This window comes from Tachypleus tridentatus, chromosome 13, assembly GCF_004210375.1.
Source record: "Tachypleus tridentatus isolate NWPU-2018 chromosome 13, ASM421037v1, whole genome shotgun sequence".
Lineage (NCBI taxonomy): Eukaryota > Metazoa > Arthropoda > Merostomata > Xiphosura > Limulidae > Tachypleus > Tachypleus tridentatus.
In genome coordinates, this window is record NC_134837.1 from 13,359,990 (window position 1) to 13,383,689 (window position 23,700).

At 33.6% G+C, this 23,700-nt stretch overlaps 1 protein-coding gene across 10 annotated transcripts in view; it reads right to left on the reverse strand.

Moving 5' to 3' along the window:
• Positions 1-2,166: 2,166 nt before the first annotated feature.
• LOC143240952 (myogenesis-regulating glycosidase-like) overlaps positions 2,167-23,700 on the reverse strand; it is a 34,932-nt gene continuing 13,398 nt past the window's right edge. For 3 of the 10 annotated variants that reach the window (XM_076484258.1, XM_076484263.1, XM_076484260.1), the window contains 2 exons: positions 13,091-13,377; positions 2,167-6,173 (listed from right to left, as the gene is read on the reverse strand). In XM_076484258.1, the coding sequence (XP_076340373.1) occupies positions 4,149-6,173; positions 13,091-13,377 (2,312 nt within the window). In that variant the 3' untranslated portion in view covers positions 2,167-4,148. The other 7 variants (XM_076484267.1, XM_076484264.1, XM_076484261.1 and 4 more) reach the window with 7 other exon arrangements.

Consider the following 23,700-nt stretch of genomic DNA (forward strand, 5'->3'; position numbering starts at 1 on the left):
CTGCTGCCACCATCATCAAGAGTAAATTATATGAATGAGACGGCATCCACTTCTTGGGAAGGACCAACAATTATCAAGACAAAGAAAATCTTGTATGTATAAGCAGCCATGAAGGACCTACTAGTTTGTAGACCCAGAGGTAGAACTATTAAGGTGTAACTTTGTTAAAAAGTATGTTTCATCTTATATATTTCATATCATTGTAAAAATAAAGTTTTATAAATTGATTTATATTTTAATGGGTAATGTTTAACTTAAAACCCATATTTATTTGAAGTATTTTCTTATATTTGCATCTCATGTGATGTACCAGTATTAAACTGTATTTTCACATTTCATTGCTTTTAATTACAAAAGGTTTTCATTTTCCATCAAACTTTATCATTGTTATTTCTTATTAAGGTTAATGTCATCTTTTAAACACTTGCAAGTATAAGGGAAAATTAACATGTGTCTATACCATGTCATAAGTTTAAAGTTGAATTTAATTTTTAGTTTGACAATATGACTGAAACTGAGTAGGAAGGAAGAAGTGTGGTATGCAGATATCATGTATTTTTTTGCTTTGTTATATTTAATGTAGAAATATGTTTTGTTTTTGTATTATTTATGCAGCTTGTCTCCCTGTAGCTCAGTGGTAAGACTGAAGGCTTACAGTGCTCAAATTTCAGTTTTGATACCCCTAGATGGCACAGAACACAGTCCATTGCACAGCTTTGTGCTCTAACATGTGAACAGGATATGTGGTTTTTGTATAAACATGTCATTCAGAAAAACTTTGTTCTTCAGTTTTTTTTAGTAGATACCTTCTCTGCCCATGAAAAAACTATAAATCATGCAAGAAGCCAATGGCTTTGGTTTGTTTTGCATTTCACACAAAGCTACTTGAGAGCTATCTGCACTAGCCATCCCTAATTTAGCAATGTAAGACTAGAGGGAAAGCAGCTAGTCAACATCACCCACCACCAACTCTTGGACTACTCTTACCAACTAATAGTGAGATTGGCCATCACATTATAACACCCCCATGGCTGAAAGGACAAGCATGTTTGGTGCGACAGAAATTCGAACCCACAACTCTCAGGTTATGAGTCAAATGCCTTTACCACCTGGCCAAACCAGTGTCCTTTGTTGGCCAAGTATGTGACACCTAAAGTTCATGGCCTTAACTATATATATTCTTTGAGAATCTTCAGTTGCCCATTGGGTAGCACTAACCAGTATAGGTAAAGCTGAGATTTTCTGTTAAACGAGATATATCGGATTCATGCAGTTCTTTAAAAAAACTAGTCTGTTTAGATAAATTTAAATTTACTCTGCAGTCATCCTGAACAATCTTCCTATTATTAAGTAAACTATACTTTCAAGAAATTGGTTACTTCACTTACAGTTCCTGTAAACCAATTGAATTTTGTGGTGGGGTAAATACACTGGTATGTAATATAGAGGTCTTTCCCTCTGTAGAATTCTGTTAAATTAGTGTTCCAATGCTTACTAACCTCAGAAAAACCTCAGCTATTTTAATATACACTAGCTGAAGCATATTTTGGTAATGTGCCATGTTCACAGGTTGTTTGTAAGCAACACTGGTTTGAGGGCAGGATAAACATATTTCAATGTGAAAGAGGAATACTCTTTGTAGAAACCAAGGTTTACATTAGTGACCCAATGCTTACTGACTCCAAAATAACCAACACTGCTTGTCAAAATGTATCATTTCAAGTAGTGTTTTATGGTGTTGTGATGTTTGAAGATCATTTTGTAAACAAGTTCTGCTCTTAGATACAGAGAGATAAACATCTTATTTCAAATAAGTGAAGTTAAATGAATTATGGTTGTATGTGTTTGTTGGATCCTGTGCAAAACTACGTCAGACTAAACTGTGGTATTTTACCATCACTCTTATAATGCACTTATGGCCACAAAGTGTGGACTGAGAGTTTGTTTTATTTAGTGGGGAAAAAAAAAAAAAAAATCAGCTCCAGAGTCTAGCGTTAAAATTACTGGGCCTCTCTTCGGCTCATATGCAATGTTGAATATTTTATATCAATGATACCGATTATTCATCCTCTTAGGAAATTATATCTTCAATACTCAGAAAGGCCAATTTCACTCTTGTTTTTCTATTAAAAATTCAAACAGAAAATTATTCAGACATACAAATTATAATATATATATATATATTTATTTATTACTAGTTATAATTATCATGAAGGTAAAAAAAAACAACACAAATATGACCTATCATAAAAACATGCAAAGAGTTACCTGTACATTTCACTGACAGTAACACATATAATTATAATTTTAGAAAAAATTATATTTGCCATAATGTCAACTCAGTCTCAGGTATTTGGAATGTTTTGTATACTGATACATACATATAATTATTTATAAATATTTGAAATCTATATCATAGTATCTCTGGAACCTAATGAGCTGGTCATCTGGAAGAAATCATGTTTGATTATGATATATTACCCTGATTAACTCTTTCGTCAGCAAGATGAGTACATTTACATACCTTACTAACATGGATACTTAAAAGTTAATCTTGTTGGGGTTTTTCCTCTCACATCATAGATAGAATTATTTAAAACAATAAGAATGACATTGGCTGCATACTTCTGTTTTCATATCTTGGTAATATAAGGATTAAAAATATTCTAGGAGTAAAATATATTATTCAACAATAAAGGTAATGTAATATACCCTTTCAAATAGTTATTTTTTAATATAAAAACAGAGATGCTTTAAAACTTTCTTCCAAATATATTCTAATATGTAAAATGCAGTGGACTGTACAATGTTATGTTCTCATAAATCATCACTGTTATACATGTTTGTAACTGAGCTTTTAAATTTAATATAAAATAAAAATATGTTCAATAACTTTTTTATGACCATTATAAAATACAATATTTTTAACTTGCAAGTAATGCTTATAATGTATGACTTAAGGAGAAATAATTGTAAATTTATATCATTTGAATATATATATATATAAAATAAACTCCTGCAGTTACTTGAGTTTCAACAATAACACATCTAAATGGAAATGCATCATATGCCAAGTTTCAGAATTTAATGCATGCAGAATGATCTGGACTTATTTCTACTCTATAACATTCTTACCAGATATCTAACAATAAAATATTTATGGTTCCTGTAACAGGATAAATAATATTTAATTTTTAGTATGTCAATTACTTTTTGTTGGTTTTTTTTCAGTGCCGTAAAACAGGACTGTGCATCATGGATGTTTTCATTGCATGGAATTTAAAAAAAAAAATTATTTCCTTTATATGTTACCCAATGTATTTATTTGTACTCCTTCAACTAACAAACTCACCAAAGTGTCATACCTGCCTTGTCTCTTAAAGAATTATAGCTGGGTGATTCCATGCCAGATCACTTAGGACTCCCCAGCTCATGTCATAGACTTCCCATAGCTGGGTGATTCCATGCCAAATCACTTGGGACTCCCCAGCTCATGTCATAGACTTCCCATAGCTGGGTGATTCCATGCCAAATCACTTAGGACTCCCCAGCTCATGTCAGACTTCCTTAAAAACAACATTTAAGCAAAAACTTCATTACAATTTATTCAGCCATGCAGTACAACTTTAGGAATTTCATGGCTGAATAAATCAAAATGAAGATTTTGATTGACTTTTTTCAAGAAAATCTATTACATGAACCGGGAAAAGTTCTTTTCTTCTGGGTAAGCTGGCATGGAATGATCCAGTTCTACATTATTTTAAACTACATATTTCAATTTTGACTTGAAACTTCTCTGTTCAAAAAATTATTTATATAAATCATTTTACTTATCCTTTAAAGGTTTTTCCTTTCTCCAAACTTTAATGTTTCAATTTAGGGTTAGTTACAACTAAGTATCACACATTAATATTTATCTTAAACACTGGATGGTTTCTCTAGGAGTTGAAATAAGTTATTATATTAAAGAAATCACTGGATTCCCTAACTTCCATCTGTTTAGTTAATTACAAAGTTTTACTTAACAAATATATAAAACATTGACACTGTCATGAAAGACATGGATTTGACTTATTTTATAAAATCAGCTTTAATCAATATTGATTGTTTATCAGCACTTTTGTTTTTCATGTGAGCCAATCAGTTCATTAGGTTGGCTTTTCTGTTCTAGTAAAATATGCCACTTTATCTAAAGGCACAGTATAGTTGTGTAACCACTTCCCACCACGCTGAATTTGTCCTAACAGTTCATCTCGCCACCATCCTTGAGGTAAGTAGATATCTCGGTTACGCTTTCCTTTATCTAAGATAGGGGCCACAATTATCTCCTCACCGATAACAAACTGTGTGTTTAAAACATGAACATCTCGTTTATTGGGCTCAAGCCACCATAGTGGACGAATGATTGGGGCACCAGTTTCAAGGTACTCTTGGATACTATGCTGCATGACAGGCAAGACACGTTCTTCTCGTATTTTAAACAGAACCTTTGCAGCCTTGATTACATCAAGATCATAGTCTCCTGGTGGTACGGAAAACTGAACGACTGGCATGAAAGCTGCAAGTTGTAGCCAACGTAGATAAAGTTCTTTATCGGGTAGAGTAGCATTTTCTCTGAGCAAAACATCGCCACCGACTGATCCTGGATTAACGACTGGATAACCAAGTAATTCAAGAGAAAGAACTGTTGGCAAGATTGATCTTAATCCAGTTGTTGCATCCCAAGTAGATGTTCTTGGGGCTATAGCAACAAAGGCTGCAATGTTCTGGGTATTAAACCCTACTCCTGTTCCCATGAAATTACCAGCTTTAGAAGCAATCTGAAGATACTGTGTGAGATATGTATCAGGATTGATATTTAGTTGCTGAAAATTATAAAACTTTGGAAGATATAAAGATTGACCCCCTAAAAAAACAAAACCATCAATGTTGTACTTTGATTTTAACTCTTTCAGACGTGCTAGAAACCACTGAGCAGATGTTTTGTTTGTAACATCAACAATTGCACAAACAGAATCTTGCCATCTAGTTAGAAGTGGCACATTCCATTTTTCGTCAGTGATGAAATACTTTCCATCAGTACCATTTAAGAAAGCAACAGAATCCACACAAACGTAAGGGTGAACTGCCAATAACACTTTGAAACCCTTGTGATGGAGAATGTTGAGTACTTCCTCAGGATTTGTAAAATTATCAACTCGAAATTGAAGGTCACCCTCTTTTTCTTGCCATCTGATGTCGATAAGAATATTACCAGCTTCAAACCCATGTTCCATGATGTGGTTTGCATATACTTGAAGAGATTCCTGACTCAGAGACGTACCAAACTTTGGCCCAGTTGCCCACACTGGGCTTCCTAAAAATTCTGAACTAGAAATATTAGAAGGAAGACTGTGAAACTTGTGCATAGTATCAAGATGAACAGACTTAATATCTGTACCAGTACACAGGGTGTACTTTAAATTTGGTAATTTGTTTTCAGAAACATGGTAAGGAAACCCCTGGTATTTTGCTATAAAGCATAACCGTTCATTTCTGCTACTGTTCAAACTAACATAGAGAGGAACCTCAGGATCCACATGGATAGCAATTCCCTCCGAAGACAACCAATACCGCTCCAGGATAGATCCAAAGTCACTGTCATAAACATCTCCTGACACAAATGGCTGCATGTTTAGGGATATATTAGACAGTGGCCAGGAGATATTTTTTATCTCTCCCATTCCATACCAAAAAGCTCCATGAAGGCTGAAACAGTCTTCTAAATGAGTATGATGGGAGAGAGCCTGCCAGTTCACAGAATAACAACTTAAGTTTCCTTTGTGCCAATAACCAATCATTAGGCGAGCTCTATACTTCCATTCTACACAAATATTTGGGTCCAAGCCACGTTGAAGGACCTGGCAGTTATAAGGGTTAAGGTTAACAGGCATATTTAAACCTAAATAACCAGTAAGATGCTCTTCACCATTCTCTCGTAGTAGATGAAGAATTCTCTGAACTTCATGAAACCTAATTTTATCACCAATTTCAAGATTCATCAGTTTCTGATGATATAAAAACCACGTAAATGTTACTAGTGCTACGATGCAACAAAATAATAACACCAAGATTAACCGGAACTTTAAATCTGATGGTTTGCTTTGGTGAAATACAGCTTTGACCCTGGCTGCCTAGAAGAAAAAAAATATGATAAAATCATTAATGTATTCATAATAAATAATAAAATAAATAAAGTATTTTATACCTACAGTTCATAACTAAAAGAAATTGGTTTCTAACCTCAGTTCACAGAAGGGTCATTCCATGTCAAATCATCCAGGAGGCTGCAGGTGACCCCCACAGAATGCCTTGAAAAAATTCACATGTGCTCATCTACCCATATAATGAAACACTGCTAAAGATTAGATCAATATCTCTAATAGTTTCTGATTTACAGCCCTGTAAAATTTAATTACTTTTTTGTTATTTTTGGCAAATTAATTTTCGGGCAACTTTGGCTGCTTAAAGCTGCTAGAGTAATGGTGGTAGAAGACTGAAATTTGCTATACTGACTGAATTAATCTCACAGAAGTCAAAAATGGTGTCAAATCAAGTTTATCTCTCTCAGGATTTTCATAGTGAGGCAGTAAAATCACCTGAAAACACAAAATTGTAAAAAACATTGGTTTATGTAATAAGCCATAGCTCTAAGACTAAAAATGATACAAAGCTCAATTTTTTTTTCTAATTTCCTATAATATACCAGTTGATAAATCAGCAATTGTTGTAATTAAAAGTCAATTAGATCTCCTGTAAAAAAAAATGTAGTTGCATGCAACTTTTTATGATTTAGCTAAAAATAGCCCTACGTCAGGCCACAGTTTGACCATGTCACCAGTTATTCAGCCTTGTCAGATTTTTACCATATATTCTTATATCTCTGAATATGATCCACAAAAAGAATCAGGATTGTGTTCAACCTACTTTTTGAGTTATAATTTTTTAAAGTATCCTCTGACCATACACTTTTTATTTTTAAAAAATTCAGTTCAAGTGTTACTGTGTGCAAATATATCCATACAATTTTGAAACATACCTCTCAGAATTTTATGAATCCCACTGAAATATTCTAACCAGCCTTTCACAGTGTTAAATAATAAAGTTGTAAGAAACAAAAATGAATTAATTCATTTCTGAACAAGTTTATTGGGATAACTAGTTAGATCACATGGCAATGCAAATATATTGTGTATGCATTACAATTATGCAGATATGGCTGAGTTTAAGATTCATAATATAATAAATACAAAGGTAAATCAGACACAAAAAGCACAGTGCTACAACAGGGGATAACTGAGAAAGATTATAGTCATACCAAATTGCAATAATCGTGACAATGAAATGTTTCAAAAACTGCTTTGGTGATAAATTAGCCTTAACAACATCAAATAAACATTGCTTTGTTCAGACAGCTTGAATACATTTCTGAAATTCGAGTTTGATTATGTTGAGATCACTTTGATTAGAACATAGTGGCAAGCACTAGTGCCTTGCATGGTAGGTGCACTTATCAGACAAAGAACATGTTGAAAAGGAATGCAGCTTTCATCTTTACATGATCTTGCAGGCCATGAGAACAGTTTGTTTCTTGATTTCTTCATAAATGACACCAACACAACGGAATGTTCATCTGATCTATCTTTTATGTTTCCCACATACCATCCATGATCATATATGCATGCCACATATTTCCTTGGCTGATAATTGTCATTGCTATCATTAGACCCTATTTGAGCTGCTGTAGCATCACTTTCACTGCTACTACCAACAGTTACAACTGTGTACACATCATCACCTTCTAATATACAGTTTGTTGGTAGAATAAAGCTATGATGTGACTTAATACCTGCCACAGTTTTGTGTTTTTCATAGTGCTCAAGTAGATCAAACTTTACACAATTCTGCAGGACTGATTCCTGATTGACAAGAGAGAACTGAATGCCCTGAATGTGGTTCTTTGCCCAATGGTACATACCAGACACACTTAAAATTTGATAATTTATTATTTTTCACAACCTTGATTTTTTTGAAGATCATGTGCAGAGATGTAAGAATATATGGTAAAAATCTGACAAGGCTGAATAACTGGTGACATGGTCAAACTGTGGCCTGAAGTAGGGCTATTTTTAGCTAAATCATAAAAAGTTGCATTCAACTACATTTTTTTACAGGAAATCTAATAGATATTAATTACAATAATTGCTGATTTATCAACTGATATGTTATAAGAAATTTGAAAACAACATTCAGCTTTGTATTATATTAAGTCATAGAGCTATAGCTTATTAAATAAACCAATGTTTTTTATGATTTTGGGTTTTCAGGTGATTTTACTGCCTCACTATGAAAATCCTAAGAGAGATGAACTTGGTTTGAGACCATTTTTGAATTCTGTAAGATTCATTCAGTCAGTGTTACAAATTTCAGCCTTCTACCACCATTACTCTTGTAGCTTTAAGCAACCAAAGTTGCCCAAAAGTGAATTTGCCAAAAATTAAAAAAAAAATTACTTAAATTTTACAGGGCTGTAAATCAGAAACTATTAGAGATATTGATCTAATCTTTGGCAATGTTTCATTATATGTGTAGATGAGCACATGTGAATTTTTAAGGCATTCTGAGAGGGTTCACCTGGAAAATTTTCCAAAATCTGGATGATTTGACACAGAATGACCCTGAAGTTTGTTAAGTAAGCAAGCTATCTTTAATGTAAAAACTGTGCTCATTTTTGGACCTAGTTAAAATACTCAATTATTCAGATGTACAAAACAATCCCATGATCAAGCGAGGTATATTCTCATTTAGAATTGCTTGGTTGCTCACAAAGGGCAGAACTCTGTGGTAGAACTGACAAAACCTTATGAACAAGAAAAATAAGTAAAGTATTGATAAACATTAGAAGTTTTTAGTGGCAGTATTCTCTTTTTGGATCTTAAAACATTGATAATAAACTTTAAGGTTTGGAATGCATTTTAAATTAATCTGAGGCTAACACAATTTTAAAACCTGAATGTTGGTTCATTTTTCTCAAGAATCCAAAATCAACTCCTTGCTGTTCACAGATATCTCATCATTCCCACTAACAGATGGCTCAGCACACTCATGTAAACAAATATGTTGAAGTAATTTTGGTTAAAAAATTCTTTTATATAATTATAATGGATCTGTTTCCAATTTTTCAGCAGGCAGTTTCATTGAATAGCAAATCAAAGAACTTTTAACAATTCTCTTTTTTCCTTCATATTTGTGTTAAGCAGGTTATAAGGATGTGTGATTTGTAAACTATGTTAGAAGTAGAGAAAATTTCCTAAGTTACGTGACTATGAGACTAGTACTGTACCACTGTGGTTGTGTAACAGCATGTAGTCTGAGAGGAAACATTTGTGGTGCATGATGTTCCTGAGAAAGTTGACATGTTGTTTTTGTCAGTTTTTCTCCTTCTATGTACTGGAAGACAATCTTTACCTAGTAGAAATAATCTGATATTCTTGTCCAGAAACTGTTATAATAAGACTTAATACATCTGTAAACTCTAAGAATGTGAGGTTATGTGGTAATAATGCAGTAAGTAACCACACTGCTTGTTCTTATTTTTTGAATCTGTCATCTAATTTTGTATGGTTTCTTTTTTTGTATTTCAGTATAAAATCAAATGCCAAACCATTATGTTACAACACAAGTTACTGAGCTGTATGACTGAAATAAATGCACTGGTGACTAAAATAATATGCAATACAACTCAAGGGCTATCCACACTAGCTGTTCTTAATTTAGAAGTGGCAGATTAGAGGGAAGGAAGCTAGCCAAAAGCACCCAATATCAATTTTAGGACTACTCTTTTACCAATGTATATTGGAACTGACGATACATTATGATGCCCTCTTGGCCAAAAGGGTGAGCAAGTTTGGTAACTGGATTATAATTCACAACCTGCAAATTAAAAGTTGAGCACTGTAACCACTAGTTCATGCTAGACTACAATATAACTGAGACTGTATATCAAATTTTTATGGACTTGGGCTTGTGCAATTGAATCATGAATGTAAAACATAATTTATTGATAAATACTATATCAACTACACAATGACTGTGTCCCTTTGGAAAGCTGTATACTCTCACCTAGAAATAGGGACATAAATGTGTGTAAATTTGAGTTACAGGCAACAGTTGTGATGGGAGAGGACGTTCCTTCCCTTTCACTGGTGGAGAAGATGGAGACCTCCCCTATAAAAGCTTTAAATTTAAACTCAAAATGATGCATTCTAATGATATTTTTTTTCATATATAATCTATAACAAGTGACAAAGTACTGTAATCATGTATATTATTAAATATAATATAAAATAATATTTATATTATTAAATGATTACAGTGCTTTATTAAATGATTACAGTATATATGAAAAAATATGAAAAAAAATCATCATCATCATTTTTGTATATATTTTATCAGGACAAAAAAAAAAAGCAGATAATGGGATTAAAATTTTATAAAGTAAATTTGTATCTTGAGTATTTCAATGTTAAGGTTAAGCTGAGGATTATAAAATCATGAAGAAATATGAACCAGTGATTTGGGTCCGGCATGGCCAGGTGGTTAAGGCACTCGACAGATAACCCGAGGGTCACGGGTTCAAATCCCTGTCACACCAAACATGCTTGCCCTTTCAGCTGTGGGGGCATTATAATGTGATGGTCAATCCCATTATTCGTTGGTAAAAGAGTAGCCCAAGAGTTGGTAGTGGGTGGTGATGACTAGCTGCCTTGCCTCTAGTATTAAACTACTAAATTAGGGGCAGCTACTGCAGATAGCCCTAGTGTAGCTTTGCACGAAATTCAAAACAATCCAAACCAAATTTGAACAAGTGATTGTATCATCTTTATAAATTGTAAAAAGTAATTTGAACCACAGTAGACTGTGTTCTAATCATTGTACCCATGACAAAGGATGATTACCAATGACAAAGTATTCTTTGACTGACTTGTTCTTCACCTACATAGGTTATGTCTTTTCCACATAATGATGGTTACATAATCATAAGAACAATATATCCCACATAAAAAGGCCAGAATAAGTTGAACTTATTGGTAACTTCTTAGGTAAATGTAGATTAATGCATAAGTCATTTAGTATTAGGATCTACAGAGATGCCACTAGCCACCCAAGTGAATAAAAAAAATGAGAACAGAGGCCAGAGTGTGTTGTTATTACCAAAATGTTACCTGACTTTGGGTGGTTACCAAATGAAATTATTTTAAGGCCTTAATATTTTGAGGGGTTATAATGGTTCCCTTCACTCATCTTGACTGTCCCACAGATTTTACCAAACACCCATCACCCGTCTACTTATATCTAGCTTTAACTTCCCAAATACTCATGAAGACCTCTCTTTGAACTTTCTCAATTCTGATGCAGTCTATCAGGTCTGAAGGAAAATGTATTCCAGAAATTGAATAAATTCTTTGCAAAATAAAATTATTTAATTTGCAGACCAATTTTACTATTAAACACAAAAAATATTATTCTTCAATTCTAGCTATTCCTTTTATAATTTTTAGCACTTCAATCAGATCTCTGCTAACCTCTTTCTTAACAGGAAATAATTTTAAGAACTTTAACTTATTCTAATATGACAGCTCCTCCATCCCCAAAATACTTTTAGTCACCTTTCTTTGAACCACCTTCAAACAACTCAATGTCCTTCTTAAGGTATGATTAGGAGTCCAAGACTGAACACAATACATTAAATGAGACCTAACCAGATATCTCTATCAAGAAATGCTAATATAAAAATGTTTAGAGACAACAATGGATCTACTGGTCCATCTCAGCTGTCTTATCCTCTAAACTAAACTAAAACCATTAAACGTAAAATCTTAAAGTCAAACCTTTTCATTCACACAGTTATCAAACTTTCTCTTGAACCCACTTAAATTTACTACCTCTACAACACCTGAAGGTAATCCATTCAAGAAGCCAATCACCCTGTTAGAAAAATAAAACTGTCTTAGCTGAAGATGGCATCTCCTTTGACTCATATTAAGTATTCCTCTAGATAAAACCCTAAATTCTATTTGCTGGCCCACTGGCAACAATATTTAATTGGTTGTTTTAGAGTACAGTCACACTGAGCTATCTGATGTGTCCACTGTTAGAAAATGAACCCTGTATTTTAGCATCATAAGCCCATAGACTTCCTGCTGTCCCACAGGGAGATGAGGCAATAATATGCTGCCTGGAAACCTTAAGAGACTGAATGACCAAACAAAAATCAAAACAGTTTTATTCTAAAACACTATTCAGTTCATCTCCATCAAGGTGATAATTACAGATTAAAGTAAGATAGCCCACAGTTGTTACTTTGCACTGAGCATAGTTAAATGTCCCCTGCCACTTTTTTGCTCTCCCTCATAGCCATCTACACCTAAAATATAAAAATATCAGTAAAGTTGACCAGTTTTGTAATCACTCCATTAATGATACCTTTAAAATATATCAAACAAAATAACAATCCTGACAAGTAGTCCTGAAGAATCCTCCTTGTAACTTCAATCCTGTTTGACTGAGCTCCATCTATTAAAACATTTTGCCTCATGTAACCAACTATTAATCCACTGGGCTAACTTATCCTTACATCCAAGATAATTTTCTTACAAAGCCTTTGCTGGTTTGCAAAACCAGTAATAAGCACAACTACAATAAGTAGGGTATTAACAGATCACAGCTCAATTAAATCAATTTAGCCAAAATTCTATCAATTAGATTGTGAAACAAATGTAGCCTGTCTTATAATGACTGGTTTTTCTGAGATGAAATCTTTAAATGTTAAAATGTGATGAGTAAAATTTCCTGATTATGTAATTTAAAGAAAAAAACAGTTAATAAAAATCCACAATAGATACATAAATACATTCCATCTTACTCTAGTTTTAAAGTACTTTTTCTATTTTAATTTTCCTTTTTCTGTAAAACTCATGAAGGATGCCATGTGATTTGTTACCTCAGGTAACAGTTACAACTTTTGTCCTTACAAAGACACAATACATACCCTATTTTGAATATTCTTCCTCAGCTGCCCACCAGATGAAATTTTACTTGATTTCTGAGAGCCCTTCCAAGTATTATCTTCCACACTCAACTGTAGAGAAGCTGGTTTCCTATCCGCAGTAGGGGTTTCAGTTGGCGATTCTCCTGGTGTAGTATCGGCTGAAACAGTAACGTCTGCATCCAGAGATCGAATGCTGTTAACTGTTGCTTGGTTTGCCTCAGCTGAGTGAATACCACTTTCTAAAGATACCAAGTCTTCAGTGCTAGGATTACAATTCATTTCCATGTCTGAAAAACAAACAAACTACACTTACTTTACTTTTAAGTGTTTCTTTTATTTATTTCGTTTGAGGTTAAGCATAACGTTACACAATGATATTGCGCTCTGCCCAACAAAAGTATCGAAACTTGGATTCTAGCATTGTATGTTCACAGATAAATTTCATTTAACCTTATCTGTTGGTGTCACTTCCAGGAAAATATGAGAATTAAAAACCTACCAGTAGAATTCATTTCGGTCGCTGTTTTAATAGTGAAAAAAGTAAAAAATACAATGTTAAATACAAGGTATTCTAGTGATCTGTCATTTTAGTATCTCTGTGCGAATTAAAATAGATTCCAAGCACCACAAAATTAGTGAAGGGAAAACGGAAAAATCGTCAAAACTTACGTAATCGTTATCTGTTGGAAGCTGAATGACGTCAACAAGTAATATTTTTCTCAGAATAAAATTTACTGTCATTGCTAACTTTGATTCCATAAAGCAAATAACAACTAAATGTAACGAAACGACGTAGATTTATGGTGATCAAATTATATATAAATAATATCAACTCACGTCCTTTTTAATGAGTGTGAAAGTCCTACATAATAATTATTCATCCCGTACCCAATCACACTCACTCGCCTACAGTTAGAAGTGTCATTTTTTAGAATATTCCTGAAAATAAATTACTTTTGCAATGTATGTACATGCGCGATTGCGTTTCTTTTGAAATTTCTTGAAGTGAGAAAAAACCTGATTGGAAATTAACAAGAAAGAACGAACGAAAAGACAGCGTTATATATAAAAATAATTGTTATTAACTTGTAATATATAAAAATATATTTGGCAACTATTTCTGGTATTGTACAAATATTTACCTTGAAATTTAACTCAACTATCATATTATTAAGATAAAAAATAGTAACTTTACAACAACAAAATTTTTGTTTGTTGTCTCCACTTTGTATAATATTATAAACTACACATACAAACAAAACTTTTAGTAGTCACAGTGAGTCAACCGCAGATCACCCAGGAACTTAATGAAAAGGACGAAAGTTTTCAGGCGATTCCTGTACCTTCGAAAGTATGACGTAGCCAATTCCGGAAATTTGACACAGACGGCCACGTTGAACTACTTTCTAACATACCTGTAACTGCTACATCGAATTTAAAAATAATAGTATTTGAATAGTTTCGACTCACCATTTTATAAGTGTACTGAGGAATGAGCTAAAAGGCCACATTTCACCCCAAGAAAACCGGAAGAAAGTTAAAAAATATATCGTGAAATTGGTGGTAAAATTATGTAGGTTATATTAACAGGTGTACAGATTTCGAGACTTAATTTAGAGTTTTCCAGCGCAGATATGCAAGGTGTCCCGCAAATTATTTCGAGTCATACAAAAGTTTATTTTAGGGTGCTATAATTATCCAAGATGTTTCCGGTGCAACCAAATACACCAAAACGAATAAAAATTATACTGAATAATATACGTTTTGTAATACCAACTATCAAATTTTCAAACATTTGTTTGTTCTTTGTTTCGGATTTTCGTGCAAAGTTACACAAGGGCCATATGCGCTAGTCGTTTCTAATTTTGAACTTATAAAGGAAGAGCAGTTACTTACCAGCGCCTACAACTAACTCTTGGGTTAATCTAAGAAAATTACTGGAGTTAACCATTACTTTTTTCTCTTACAACCAACCTAATGCGCAGAACAAGTTTTTTTATAGCCGTGGGGTGCGAACCATGAATCCTCAGATCCATATACAGCACATTAGTCACTAGGCCATCCACACGGTTTATTTGTTTGATACACTGACTTAACGACCAAGCATGCAATTTCTAAATTCAGTGAGTCTACCTACTGGATTAATTGCAATCGTTGCTAGTTTTGTCACGTTGTCTGTAATACAAGAAATATTGAGAGATTTGTATAAAGTTTGTTTGTTTGTGAATTTCGCTTAAAGCTACACGAAGGTTAGCTTTAATCATCCCTAATTTAGCAGTGTAAGACTAGAGGGAAGACAGCTAGTCATCACCACCAACCGACAACTCTTGGGCTACTCTTTTACCAACGAATAGTGGGATTGACCGTCACAATATAATGTCCCCAAGAATGAAAGGGCTAGCATGTTTGGTGTGACGGGGATTCGAACTCGTGACCCTCAGATTGGGAGTCGAGTGCCTTAATCACCTGACCATGCTGGACCATTTTACATAAAGCCCACTGTTACTTGATACTGGTAATATGACTTGAATTTATTAGTTAGTAAACAACTTACATCATATTTAAATGACATTATATTTACTGGTACGAGGTGCTGCATCGGGAACTCCAGAGCCATACCTAGGGGCCCGGCATGGCCTAGCGCGTAAGGTGTGCGACTCGTAATCCGAGGGTCGCGGGTTCACGCCCGCGTCGCGCTAGATAATGTGACGGTCAATCCCACTTTTCGTTGGTAAAAGAGTAGCCCAAGAGTTGGCCATAAATTAGGGACCTAGAACGACAAAGTACCTAGAACGACAAAGTGATATTTAAATCACATTTCTACCCTACAAGTGCATTTTTACGTATTTATTATCCAGCCAATAGAGGGTTGAACCAACTTTAATCGCATTAACAGTATGAACTCAATGTGGCATAATACAATGTAATTACAAAAAATTATAAAGACTTAATTCAAACAGAAAATATACAAAAGCTGATTCACAGATGTAGAGACAATGCGATGAGCGATTTCATCCCAAAAATGTTCCACTGTACGCTTCAGTACTGGTTAAGAGATGTATGTAATGTTCTTCTATTCAATCCTGTGCAGTAAGAGAACTGTGGGGTGTTGAAATATCATACTGGGAAAAACATCATCTGATCATTGTTACAATAATACTCCCGTATAACTATAACACCACCAGAAACTTTCGTTGTTTGAAGGTAACGAGCAGGATCAAATGCCTCATTTCTTTTCTGCTGAGTTTTACAGATCCCCATTCATAAGACTCAAACACACAAATGACATATCACATTCCAGCAAGAACGTCTGACCACGTTAAAAAAAACAGTTCTTTATTCTAGCTAACCCCCATCCTACTCCAAAAAAGGTGCTTATGCAAGCCAGTGATCATAATATTTTTACGAATGCAAGATTTTCGTATATTTATTGTAGGAGTGAAAATGATCTAATGAAAATAAAGAAGGTTAAAAGTCAAATATTACTTAATGATCTCATAAGCTGTTTATTGTTAAGTAATGGGCCGTCTTTTAATTAAATTAATTCGAAATTTATAAATAATTCAGGCCTTCACTTTATTACTGAGGCATTTATGTGAAAATAAAAATAACAATGACTGTACCCAACACCCAAATTTATCAAGGTTGCTTGTCTTCAAGACAGTAAGTTATGTCAAGCAATCTATCTTAAAATAATTGTTTCAAGTTGATTTTCTATGAAAATTTAGTCCTGGAGAAGTAGTTGCAGGTAAAACAAGGGATTTCTCTAATAAATTTGTCAAAAAAAAAAGAGCACGTGAAAAATAACATGATTTATGTAATATTTTGTAAAGCCTCATTTTTATATATTATTTAATCTGAAAGATTATCAAAACTGGATTTCTATACCATAAACACATTTACATAATTCACCACGGCCGATTTAGAAGAAGGGAGATAAATGGGTGCAACTGACAGCCTCGAACGTCCGATTAAAAAATAAACACTGGATGTTTCGTTGAAAAACATGTTTAGAATTGTTACTATGGCAACAACGAGTGTAGTCTTTTTATAACACCCATTATTTTTCAATTTTCTGTTAACATGCTCTTACAAATTCATAAATATTTACTCGGCCATCTAAAACCAAATTTGCTGTCACTACTTTACAATTACTTTAAACATTTCTTGTAATGAAATTACATTTATCATAAATATTAAAGTCACTATTTTGTGTGTTATCTACTCGCCATCTGCGTTTATTTCTTAAACTGTAGTTAATAAATAGTAATGAACTGTATTTCTGGAATTCAATCCTTAAACTGTAGTTAATAAATAGTAATGAACTGTATTTCTGAAATCCAATCCTTAAACTGTAGTTAATAAATAGTAATGAACTGTATTTCTGGAATCCAATCCTTAAACTGTAGTTAATAAATAGTAATGAACTGTATTTCTGAAATCCAATCCTTAAACTGTAGTTAATAAATAGTAATGAACTGTATTTCTGAAATCCAATCCTTAAACTGTAGTTAATAAATAGTAATAAACTGTATTTCTGAAATCCAATCCTTAAACTGTAGTTAATAAATAGTAATGAACTGTATTTCTGAAATCCAATCCTTAAACTGTAGTTAATAAATAGTAATGAACTGTATTTCTGAAATCCAATCCTTAAACTGTAGTTAATAAATAGTAATGAACTGTATTTCTGGAATCCAATCCTTAAACTGTAGTTAATAAATAGTAATGAACTGTATTTCTGGAATCCAATCCTTAAACTGTAGTTAATAAATAGTAATAAACTGTATTTCTGAAATCCAATCCTTAAACTGTAGTTAATAAATAGTAATGAACTGTATTTCTGGAATCCAATCCTTAAACTGTAGTTAATAAATAGTAATGAACTGTATTTCTGGAATCCAATCCTCGGCCCCCACCTCACCATAAAATATTTACCAGTTAATATGAATATCTTATTTTATATACATTGCACTACCTATACATTATGACAGAACATTAGGTCGCCCTTCTTTAAATATCCAGGGGTTCGATCCCCCTCGGTGGACTCAGCAGATAGCCTGATGTGGCTTTGCTATGAGAAAGCAAGCACCCACACCCACTCTTCAATCATTACAAATAAAAAAAGTGAAAAGACCACACCTAACCAAAGTAGTAACATAATATCGAAAGTTAATCAAGAAAGATTTTTATGACAAAACATATTTTAAATTAAAATATATTTACAGTTTACACAACAATCATTACAACAAATAAAACAAGGTTTGAAACACGCCTTTTCACAAAGTTTCCTGTTTCTCAAAACTGATAACTCATGACCTCGGCCACAAATTTGAATCAGATCTTTTTTATTATTATTACAAGAGAAAAGGTTACATGTGATTTAGAACAACTGTTAAAGACATCGATACAGCTGACTACGATATAAAAAATAAAATCTTAGGAAGACAAGAACTTTGTATCTTTCGTTCTTTTTGTTTTCTAACACCTTAGGAATATATAAACATTCACCTAATAACTCTATCCTCACCTTATAGGTTTTAATTTTAATACCTTATTAATCCTTTGAACCTACGATCACTACACGATGTTTAAACAATTAAAACAAACTGTGAGATACATGGGAAACAATAAAAATGAACACCTAACATTAACTGATTGTTGTTAATTTGGCGCAAAGCTACTCCAGGACTAGCTGCGTTAGTCGTCCAGAATTTAACAACGAAATATTACAGGGAAGGCAGCTAATCATCTCGCTCAAATTTTGAGTTACTCTTTTTCCAACAAATGGGGAGAGGAGATTGACCATCCCAATACAACGCCTCCACGGTTAAAAGGGCGAGCCTATTTGGTAAAACGGAGATTCGAAACCATGATGATCTGCTTAAGAGTTGAGCGCCTTCACCATCTAGCCATGCTAACAATATTTAGTGAATAAATATTCACCAAAACAATAACAAAATAATAAAATAACATTATTGACTATCTTTGTTCATTGAAAAACAACATTTTTTTTTACAAAAGTAAATCTACAGCGGTTAATATGAAATAGATCTCACTTAATATTTTCTCTTCGTTTTCATGAAATAAAAAAAACAACTTGATTTTCTTGGAAGAGTGAGTAGGAACACAGTAATCAGTTGTAAACAGGCCACCACTACTTTTCCCCAGTTAAATCCGGACCAGGCAGGTTTCTACCATCCCGTTTTTTGTTTTGTTTTTTCCAATCTTATTTCACACGGTTGTCTGTGCATCTCTTGATATGGATGAGTTATTTGTTTGTTTTCTTGGTAAAAGGCCGTTAAAAATACAATAAAGAGTTGATATAAAACATTCTGACACCAAATATTATATAATTTATATTTGGAATTATTTTCTTCTTTCACTAACTACGCGTTCCGGTAAAACTTATTATTATCTCACTTTTCAAACTTGTAATGGAACATTTTTGAGTACGAATTTTTATGTGTAATTACACACATTTATTTTGAAGAAAGTGTAAAATGTTACCGTGAACAAAATCAAAGTACTAAAACAATGTGTTTGTGTTTGAATTTCGCACAAAGCTACTCGAGAGCTATCTGTGCTAGTCGTCCCTAATTTAGCAGTGTAAGACTAGAGGGAAGGCAGCTAGTCATCACCACCCACAGCCAACTCTTGGGCTACTCCTTTACCAACGACTAGTGGGATTGACTGTATTATTATAACGCCCCCACGGCTGAAAGGGCGAGCATGTTTGGCGCGAAGGGGATGCGAACCCGCGACACTCAGATTACGAGTCGCACGCCTTAACAAGCTTGGCCATGCCGGGCCTAAAACAATATGTATACAGGAAATCTGTAACACTAGCAGCGACTTTAGTCAGTACTATATTTTCCATAATTTTGCAGGAAACAATTATTTGGGAGCAACATGGGTCCTATTGCTCCATCTAAAAGTATAAAAAACAACAACAAATAAACTTAAAGCCAGCCCTTCAGTCATATATTTATTAAGCTTTTTCTTATTCTCATAATATCTGAAGGCAACTTATTCCAAAGACTAACCACCCTGTTAGAAAAATAAAACGGTCTTAACTACGATCACTCCAAGCCCAAAACATCGTGTTACTTTATAACTACAGTTAATTAGAAAAATATTTCAGTATGCACGTTAAAAATGTATATATGTCTTTCGAGAAGTGTATTATTCTGGGTAAATCAAAGTTGTTTTGTTTGTATGCCAGATTAAGCGTGTATTAACAAACATGAAATTCTACGTTTCAATTCTAGGCCTACTTATATTAACATACAGGTATAGTTTCTCGAGAACAAAACGCGGTATAGCTTACCTTTCTCGTGAAGTTGTTTCTCGACCTTGCAGTGTTGCATATTGTTATCGTACCGTGAGCGGTTTTCGAAAACCCCAAAAGGTTAGTAAAAATGAATCATCTCGATAACGAATAGCGGTTTCGTTTATGACGTAAATTAAACAACTTAGGGTATAAAATATTAGTTACTTCGTTTACCGAACTAATAATTTTATTGTAACCTATTATTATCTCTCAAGTAAAGATATATTTACACACACCTTTATTTTTATATTTTCTGTAATTTAAAGGGTTTTACGTTGTTTATTGTATTTCAAAAGGTTTTTACGTTGCATTTCAAAGAACTTCATGTTAAGTTATACTTTCACGGGTTTTTATGTCATCTTATTGTATTTTTAAAATTTTTTATATTTTCTTACTGTACTTCAAAAAGTTTTATATTTTGTGTAGTTTAAAGGGTTTTATATTGTGCTATCATAGTTTAAATGTTTTACTGGCATAAATATATGAACTATTTAGATCATACGACAACGAGGATGTTTCATGTATTTCGCAAGTCTCATGTTATCATGTTCTACCGACATGTTTACAGTTTGACCGATAGTTGTGATTTTCACATGATGTCATCAGATTGTTCGGTATTACATTTGAAGGACAAGCCCATGATAAGAGAAAGATTAGGTTATGGTACAAAAATAATACACGTTTTATACCCCCACACTACACACCTGATATTTACAGAACGGTTCAGCTCTTCAGCGGGTCAGGCGTAAGTCGGAGAACTCATACCACCGAATTTCGATACCTGTGGCCGGTACAGCACAGACAGCCTATTGTGCTTTACAACGAGAATAGAGCGAGAGAAAAAATGGTTAAATTTCTCTTAAACCCGTTCGACGTTAAGCCTTATGGACAAAGGGGTGAATTTGCTTGCTCTCCTTAACTTTTAGAAGAAAGCTGAACTGTGTAATTTATTACAAGATGTAATAGAAAATAATCTTATTTAAGTATAAATGACAAAATTAAAAATACGCAATCAGCCAGATCCTTACATACAAGCTTTATAGTAAAGGCCAGCTATCTGTGATGACTGGAATAAATTGTGAGAACACTCGTGGCCTTTACGTATTGGATTTTATGGCAGAATCTAAACGCGAGCCACTTGCCGTTTCTGGGTTGACTGTATTGTATCTTGCTTTAACTTGTTTATATGATTGTCATATGTAGTAGTGATTTTTCTAGATTCTTTTGATCCAATTGTTTATTGAACAGCCATGCAGAGAGAAGGTAAATGCAAGCAGTTTTTCAGATTCTGGAAGTTAAGACATGCTGTTGAAGCCTTGCCCGTTATTTAACATTAGCTCATCATATCTTTGTTATTTTCAGGAGATTCTGGAGGCATGCTGTTGAAGTCTTCTCCGTTATTTAACATTAGCTCATCATATCTGTGCTATTTTCAGGAGATTCTGGAAGTCAAGACATGCTGTTGAAGCCTTGCCCGTTATTTAACATTAGCTCATCGTGTCTGTGTTATTTTCAGGAGATTCTGGAGTCAAGACATGCTGTTGAAGTCTTGTCCGTTATTTAACATTAGCTCATCGTGTCTGTGTTATTTTCAGGAGATTCTGGAAATCAAGACATGCTGTTGAAGTCTTGTCCGTTATTTAACATTAGCTCATCGTGTCTGTGTTATTTTCAGGAGATTCTGGAGGTCAAGACATGCTGTTGAAGTCTTGTCCGTTATTTAACATTAGCTCATCGTGTCTGTGTTATTTTCAGGAGATTCTGGAAATCAAGACATGCTGTTGAAGTCTTGTCCGTTATTTAACATTAGCTCATCGTGTCTGTGTTATTTTCAGGAGATTCTGGAAATCAAGACATGAAGTCTTGTCCGTTATTTAACATTAGCTCATCGTGTCTGTGTTATTTTCAGGAGATTCTGGAAATCAAGACATGCTGTCGAAGTCTTGTCCGTTATTTAACATTAGCTTATCTGTGTTATTTTCAGTACACCCTAATACGGTTTATTTTCACTTCTGTCTAGTTTCGTTGTTTTTTCTCAATTGGTTTTTCGTAATTTATTTTATATCTTACACTTTATAGCAACATAATAGCCATTCCCAATAACTGGTCATTTTTTGTTTCCTTCATCAGAAAGGTAATTATTACTGTTCAACTTCCCACCTAGTCTTTTCTTTCTTCCAACTGCATCACATCTGTTCTTCCACATACTAGTCGGGTTCAATTTAACGCTGGTAAACTAGCAAACTGTCAGCGAGTTTTATAGTTTTATCAATAAATCTTAGAAGACACTAAAAAACAAAACAAAACTGCCAGTACACATTTCACGACGAACATTTACAGAACCTTACTATCAATCCACTTCAATAACTACAGTTGATAATATATACTGCAAGATTCTGAGTACGATATTACTGTTGTGATATACAAGGTTGTTCAATTTGACAGTGTCATACAGGTCATGTCACCCCATACGAGTTGCATGGCATATCAAACTAAGTATCAGGAAATGGGGGATAACTAGCCCATAACTTCAACTTGTTTGGTTGTTTGCCATGGCAATTAGCATGTAGGCCAGTCAGTTAGGCTCGTGCTATCTGGGAATCCAGGACAACTAGACACCTAAAAATGACGAAATAGGATATTTAGACACCTATAGGTTATTATAAAATAAAACAATAATTAGAATAATTTTCTCCATTATATCACCTATGTGTATCCAGGCCTAATACATTACCAGTTTAATTTACTCCATAATATAAACTGTAAAAATCTAGGCTTATTTTATTAAACTTTTAAATCTACTCTATCATTTGACTTACACAGATTTAGGTTTATTATATTATTATTCATATTTAACAATGAGAATAGTAGAACTGCTTCTACAACACTGGAAGGTAACCCACCATTCCAAAAACCAACTACCCTTTTAGACAAATGAAACTGTCTCACTTCTCTGCTAAAATTTATATTTGTCTGAAAGGGTGGTTGGCCTTCTAATTGTTGTAGAGGTAGTAATTTTTTTTTAAAATGTTCGACAAGTATATGAATAATAAGGTCTGGCTTTAAGATTATTATTTTTTAATCATTTGAATTTAGAGGACAGAAGAGCCGAGATGGACTAATAGGTTCCCTGTTCTTCGAAAACTTTATGTTACATGATCTAAATAGTAATGTTTGCAACTCATCAAGTTTTCCCTTCAGGAATGCTGCGAAGATCTATAAGTTTTAACTCCTTTCTAAGATTATTTGGTGTCTAAATGTCCTAGTTCATAATTTT